This window comes from Trachymyrmex septentrionalis, unplaced genomic scaffold (genome assembly GCF_001594115.1).
Source record: "Trachymyrmex septentrionalis isolate Tsep2-gDNA-1 unplaced genomic scaffold, Tsep1.0 scaffold128, whole genome shotgun sequence".
Taxonomy (NCBI): domain Eukaryota; kingdom Metazoa; phylum Arthropoda; class Insecta; order Hymenoptera; family Formicidae; genus Trachymyrmex; species Trachymyrmex septentrionalis.
In genome coordinates this window covers 621,218-629,103 of record NW_017304417.1, presented here as the reverse complement: position 1 = coordinate 629,103, position 7,886 = coordinate 621,218, and the positions used below count along the sequence as shown (strand labels likewise).

Genomic DNA, 7,886 nt, shown 5'->3' with positions numbered 1-7,886 from the left:
TTTTAATGTCAAATATTGGAAAAGATCCCGTTAGTATATTTCGATAGCACATATTGGCTCGAGTCTCTCTTTTCCGTTGTCCACACACAACCAGAAATTTTTATATCAAATTAGCCAAATGGCGATGTGAACTATCGAATCCTTCTCCATATATTGATACGTATGGAATATTAGATCACAAATAATTTGCTTACCGCACTTTCGTCATCACAACACGCCGCACAAGTGCAAGAAGTGGCGTGAGGCTTTAAAATTTGTTCATCAATAAGAGTTTGCAAACTTCTTCCGCCAAATCGAATACTTCGTTTCCAATCTTTGCTGGATGCTCTACCGCAAAGGGCCTCAAACTCGCTAGGTGTGTACCAATCCGAGCCGAGTTTAATACATCGTCCCCTACCGCCAGATCCGAATCTATTTTTGTGCAACTCCGCATTTGTGTTTTTACATCTGATAGGAAGCACTGCTAAATTTGCCGAATCTGACCAGTTATATATCGGTTGAGAACTGGGTGTGGATACATGTATTTGCTCCGATTCCGTTTCATCTGTGCTGTTCTGAATCACTATATGAGTCGCTTTCAGCTCACCATTCCAACGTAGAGGATCTGAATCTTTGTCATGACGTGATTCACAAATAAACCCGTTATCGACACATAGCATCTGCTTGAATTGTCCCGAACCTGGCAGCTAGAAATGAAAAATATGTCTAGGTACAATTTTAAACGTAATGTTAATCAAAGAAACCAGCATATACTTATCTGAGGTATGTTTTGCTATAAAATCCTATTATTAAATGCATATTATGCCATTAATAAAGAGACTTTACAGCAAAATAAATTTAAGAAATTAGACATGGTTTGTTCAAATTTGATCTTACGTCAAAGGACAAATTGTAAATTCTTAGATTGTATCTTTAATTACTATTATCATTTAAATTATGTAAGATTACATAGAGAGGGATTGCATTAGAACACTTTTGTACAGAAACCATTTTTGTGTTCAACCTTAACTTAAACCTTCAACTATACGAGGATCATTTGGACGGGACAAAATTTTAGTCGGCCACTAGTTTTGTACAGTTAATATTACAGAGTTGAAGTGAGGGGATAAAACAACTTGGATCTTTTCTCTGTCGATCGCCGCAATTGTTTCGTTGTTATCGTGATGATAATTGGATGCAATAAAAGTTTGGCTTGAATGATTTGGAGCCATCAAATGTAAATTCGTTAGAATTTTTGCCGAAAGTGAAAATTCGTTTTTAGTAAGTGCCTCTTAATTAGTGCTGTATTCAAATATATGTGTGTTCTTATAATTAAAACATATATTTATTGTCAAAAAAGCATTTTTACGAGAGGCGTCTAATGAAACAATCGCTTTATTTTCTCGAAGTTATAAAATCTGAGTAAATAATGTCGAAATCATTATATATTTAATATAAAATATTTTCATTGCATTTTTTTCTTTTTTAAAGAACATAACCGACATATCTCCGATATCGTTATTCCATGTATAAAGCATATGAGCATGTATAAAGATGTTCCCACTTCAGTCGCGCAAATAATTATACTTTTCGGAATGAATCAATATAACGTATTTTTTAAGTTCACACATTTTCCTATTTCCAAAAAACTATTTATTTTTATCTGTACCTTTTTTCCATCATAAAGATATGATTAAAAAAAATTGACTATTACACTCTTTTCACAGATTGTCCTTTAGTTTTTTGGCAGAACTTTTTCAATTATTATCAAAACCTTTTTATATTTTGGTATTTGAATTCTATACATTCTGGCATTAAAAAAGAAACAAAATTTTTCATTGAGATTTATAATTATAGAGCCAGTCCAAAAACGCCGTAAGTGACTTGGATCTCCAGACATGTAAATTAAAACTCCAAAATGAAACATGTAGTTGAGGATTAAGTATCCATCAAAGGAACATAAAGTGACATTTATGTTTCTATTTGTCTGTTTCCGTAAAATTTTCAGTATATTTCTCGATATTACTCTTTGTCGGAATAGAAACATAAGTAACCTCTTTTTATATAAGTAAGATTAAAAAAAATAAAAGCAACAATGGATTAACATTCTATTCCTAGAAATTGTGTTGCTTAAGTGGGGATGCTGTCATGTTTTGTCGCTTGTTGGTTGTTTTGCTTTTTTTTTAATTTAGCTCAACATGGAAAAGAAGTCATTTTAAATTATAGATAACTGTGAATGTAGATAAAGTTTTGAATATGTCCATCGATAATTGTATAAAAAAATTACTTTTTTCGAACATTAGAACAAGACTAGTGACTTTTCTTTAATTTTTTAAATGAATGCGTTTTCCAAATTGCGTCATCAATTTTGAGAAATCTGCAATTAAAAAGAGCTACTTTTACATATTTCGACTTACTACCAATTTATATTACAACTACGATATGTACCGTGTCGAAGAAGTTGTAATGCAATAAAAATTAAATTAAATTAAGATTATGCGTTTTGCAGGTTTCCTCCGCATATCTGGCGTTAAAATGCGGCCTCCCGGCACATTGACCCAGTTTGGACCCTTTAAATTAAAAGTACGTCTGACTCGTGTGTCCGTTTAACGGAGCACGAGTCGAGGTTTCCACTTCGTCCTCCATTCGATCCCCGGCTTGTTAGGAGCCTCAGGACGAAGTGAAGTGCCTCCCGATTTGCGTCGGTCCTTCCCCACTGCTCCCTTGCGACCCGGAGCCTGGACATCACCAAATCGGTCTAATAATTCGGTTCCTGTTGCGTTTACCCCCTCAGCTCCATGCGGAGCTTGGACGTAACACTACTTTATTCAGAATTATGAATAAGAAATTTTTCGTTTTAATTCAACTGACAATGAGTTAAAAAAAATTGTACCATAAAAATATTATATATCATGAATTCTACTTCACTTAATAGTTAAAAGAAACATAAAAAGAACTATCTAAATATGTACAATAAATGTTACATATATAAATTATTTATTTTTAATTAATAAATTAATCGCTTTTATGTACGAGGTCTGTTCAAAAAGTATCGCGAATTTTGTGTTTTTTCAAAAATTATTTATTTATTCATGAATATCTATTTTGTCCCCTTCAAAGTAATCCCCATCAGATATTATACACTTGTGCCAACGTTTTTTCCAATCCTCGAAGCACTTCAAACAATTATTTTTTGTGATCTTGTTCAGCTCCTCCTTCGATGCCGTCTTTATCTCCTCAATCGTAGCGTAGTGTCGTCCTTTCATGGGCCTCTTCAGTTTTGGGAACAAGAAAAAGTCACAGGGGGCCAGATCTGGGGAATACGGTGGCTGCGGTATCATTAGTGTGTTGTTTTTGGTCAAAAATTCGAAACTTGTCGGCATAAGTGAGAGACATGAGTACCAACATAACGCCACAAAAAATCGAAAATACGTAACCCGCGGAAATTCAAAATTCGCGATACTTTTTGAACAGACCTCGTATATTTCATATTAATACGTTTCTTTCATTATATATACATTTAGCGTATATTTGTTTGTATAAAAGTTTTAAAATGATAACTATAGAATTTCATGCAATTACTACTTTAATTTATTTAAACTTTTACACGTATAAACATTTTATCTTTTTATTTTATTTTTTAATTTTTTTAAAATTTTTTATATGGAATCCAATCTATTTTTATGGATTTAAAATTTGGATGGATTGAAAATTTTCAATCCATTTTCATTTGCTGGGTACATCCTAGTTCAAGATTATGAATAAGAAGTCTCGTTTGAATTCGCTTCAATTAAAAAAAATTTTAACAGTTAATTTGTAAGCTATGAATACGTCACAGTTCAAAATTATGAAAATATGCACTTTTGTTGGTGTGAAGGAGATGGGCTTCCTCATCAATTTCGATGAGATTAGGTTCATTCGACGTGTTTTTGCACGAAAAATGAACGAATCTGTCAGAAAAAAGTATCGCTCTGTCCCGCGAATCGAGATAGGCTGCGTTCGGAAACATCACTCGTTGGTGTGTTTCCGTGACTTTAGTGGAAAAGTAGTGGGGGTATCGTGTGCCTTTGAGTGGTGAATGTTCCCGAACGGCTTCCGTATGGCGTGTGTGTCATCTCAATTTTACTTCACCGCTCACATTTAATCCTAACCTCGAGCTAAACAATTCACCGGTGAAGAAAGGCGGTGGAATGATTGTAAAGAGGAACGACGGCGGTATATGATTGTAAAACGAAAGGAATATAAGTCATTCCTTCCACGATTACTGGCGCCTATTAAACATTTTACTATCATAATTATATGTTGCGGTACCGATTTTAGACAATGGTAAAATTTTACATCGTGATAATTCAAGTTGATATAATGCTGGTTCTACAATGAATCGGTAGTCTTATGGACCTTCTACAATATGCCATTCTACAATAAGCCATAGGTAATAAATTATAAGTCATAAGTTAGAAATGAACCAATCATACACATTCTACAATAAGCCATAAATCAGAAGTTAGAAGATGGAAATTGATCAATCACAGTCGTCAATTTCCAACTTCTAACTTCTGATTTTCTTGATGGCCATTCTACAATAAGCCATTAGTCATAATGGCTTATTGTAGAATGGCCATCACAGTAGTCAATTTTTAGTTTCTGATTTCTGATTTAAGACTTGAATGACTCATTGTAGAATCCTATTAATCTTAATCTACGAATTTGATCAATTATTATGCGTTATGCAAGTCTGTGCTGTGGCCATAACACACCGGCTCATACCGAGTCTCCTTGCTTTTCGCGCAGGTGATTTAGTGGCACTCGATGTGACTCTCTCGACGTTTCCGAACGGTTTCACACTAGTGTACACCGAGTACACACGAGTATTCTGAACGGCTGGTATGTATTAAGTGGCATACCGTACTAAGTAAGCATACCAGTGAATGTTTCTGAACGTCCTACTAAGCGTTATAGTTAATGAGAATAAAGGTTAAGAAATCTGTCAGAGGCAAAACGAAGTTTATGATTGTACCACAATATAAAGTAGAGACACTTCCATGGTGTGCTCAGTTTGCAAGCGTCTCTGTCTATGAATGTCACATAAAAGCTTCTTTCCTTGTTTGACACACATCATAATGCATCTTAGGTTCTCTTTCTAGAAAAATAGAAAGAGAAACATAAAATATGTTAAACAAGAAAAGTTCAGTATTCAGTTCCGATTTCACGACGCGAAACAGGTCGGTGTAAGGCAATGACACGATCCCGTGTATACCTTCCGAAATCGTAACGTTTTAAAAGGGTAGGGAATGTAGTCAGGATTAATACGAAGGAGGGATAATCTAAGAAACTCCTTGGAAGGAAAGGGCGTATAACTCTAACGTCGTGTATAAATGACATTAACTGTTCAGTTCTTCTTTATTCGAAGTCTTGTAACGAACTATATGATTTAAAAAAGAATCGCTCCCCTTCTGCTCCACTATCATAATTCAACTAATCCCGAGAAAGTATCGACGGGCCAATCGCAAGGCACGGCTAATCGGGTACGGCGATGGCGGGTTGATCGCCGCCAGTTATGAGGCGCGTAAACTAAACTTATATTTCATGACTGAAGGATCTTGCATCGGTATTCATAGTCGATTCTTACATTTAAGTCTTAAGTTAATTTTAAGATGTTGTAAGTCAATCCGAGGACTGTATTAACATCTTAAGACATTATATTTAAGATGATTTTATAATAAAAACGGACTATGAATATCGTCTCATGTTTCGCGTTTTACAGTTGGTAGCCTTTGTCTCTTATGCGACATTCATAGACAGAGACGGCGGATATTTAGAGACGCTTGCAAACTAAGCACACCATGTTATCCCTTCCATCATAGACACCTCGTTTCGGCACCTTTGAATCTCCGTGTCAAGAGCCACGTCAACATCCGCTATGTTAACATTTAAAAAATCTAGGGCCGAATAGAGAATATAATACCCCATAAGTAATAATGTAGTCACAATTAAAAAAATTTTACAAAAACAAAGTAATAAACAAAATTAATTCGAAAATAACAAAAACTAAGAATAAGTCAAGTATCACATTTATTTAAACTAAATAATAATTATAAATAAAACATTTTTGTTAGTTAACTTACATTTCAATATCTTTGGAATAACGAAAAAAAAATACATTGTATATTTTTACTTTTATTACCGCATTTGTTAATACTGCACGTAACGTTTCTTTATTATATCTATTTTTTTTATAAATATTTAAAGCAGCTCCCATAAACTGTCTTAAGTAATATCTCTTAAAATGCTAGTGCGACTCTTTGATTGGTTCATAACATCTTAAGACTGTACTTAAGATGATCTTAAATATAAGATTTGACTATGAATACCGCTCATAGTCTCCGTAGTGTTATAATAAGCATTAAGTAATATAATGAATACAGGAAAGATGGCAAATAAATCATACGTAACGTGCCATACGTAAACCAACGTAAACGTGTTCAGAATTTCTCCGAAGCAGAAAGAAAATGATGTTAATTTTAGTACAATATAAAGACATTCTAGAAAATAAAAAGTTTGACTCGATAATTTCAAAAATCAAAGACAAATATTGGAAATGCAATCGATAAATTAGAAGCCTATACTGGTCGAAGCTGGATCTTTAATACTTAAATAATTCAATGTGAATTATATATATACTACATATGTATGTGTACATGTATATATACTGTACATATTTGTAGTTATTTGAACTACGCACCGAATTGGTTTTCCGGACTTATAAACGCAATTAAACTAAACAAATTTCCCAAATTTAATCTTAAAAAACTGTAATAAAGGGTATAGCAGGATAAGGAAGTGATTTCAGGCCCAAGCACGTAATCGCTACAGGGGACAAAATTAACACACTGATGAAAGAATATTTTGTGGAAAGTTTCATCCCAAAAGAGCTATGCCGTTTCGAACAAAATGTGATTTTTCATTAGTAATTTTTTCTCCGTTAAATCTAAACGGATTTTTACAAAAAAAAAATCATGGATATAATGGATATCAAAAAAATTAGAATAAGAATTTTTTTGTCATTCTTGGCTCAAAATTCTGTTTTTAAAAAATTCAAGAATTTTTAAAATTACATTTTTTTATATGATATGAATGTTTTACCACTTTTAAAATAATTCAGCAGCTAAATCTTATCATAAATTATATTCGTGATTTTTTTCAGATTTTTAAATTTGATGGAACATACAAAAAAAAAACTGTTTTTTCGTCATTTTCCGACATAAAACATATTAGTTTATTATTCATAATATATGAATAATAAAGTTATGAATATATACTATTATGAATAATAGTATCTTATAATATTAGTAACAGAATATTTTTAAACATAGTGAAAGACAGAGGTTAAAAACTTTTAACAATATCAACAGTAATGAAGTGAGGAGTAGGAATGGTAATAGATGTGAATACTGACACATTTCGATTTCAAGCCAAAAACATCGACCTTTTTAAAAAGAAATAAACTCGACTCCCGGCCGAGGCAATATTTTTTGCAATAAGTTTATTACAGTTTTTTAAGATTTGCGAGATTATTTGTTTCAGATTGATTGTGTGAATCCGATAATTTCATCGGCTCTCAATTTATTTCTGAAATATTCATTCAATTTAATTGAATGTATATTAGATAGTAGTTCAACATCTTAACACTCGGACCGGGAAGGCGCTTTGTATTTAAAGTTTTAATATTTATATAGACGGTCTTGTTTCCAATCATATTGTATTTCAAAGTTTTTACGCGATATTTGTAAATATTAGATCCTTCAGTACTTAAAGTAATTAGTCATGCATTTTAATTTTTTCAAACAGATGTTATTTTGTGATTAAAGCACGTGCGACCAATTATATATAAATATATATACATATAT

At 32.7% G+C, this 7,886-nt stretch overlaps 1 protein-coding gene across 1 annotated transcript in view; it reads right to left on the bottom strand.

The window, feature by feature from the left end:
* Window positions 1-7,886, bottom strand: part of LOC108756551 (deformed epidermal autoregulatory factor 1) — a 39,088-nt gene that overhangs the window by 7,746 nt on the left and 23,456 nt on the right. The window contains exon 2 of the mRNA XM_018500439.1: window positions 195-686. Within this exon, the coding sequence (XP_018355941.1) occupies window positions 195-686 (492 nt within the window). The remainder of the gene's footprint in view (window positions 1-194; window positions 687-7,886) is intronic.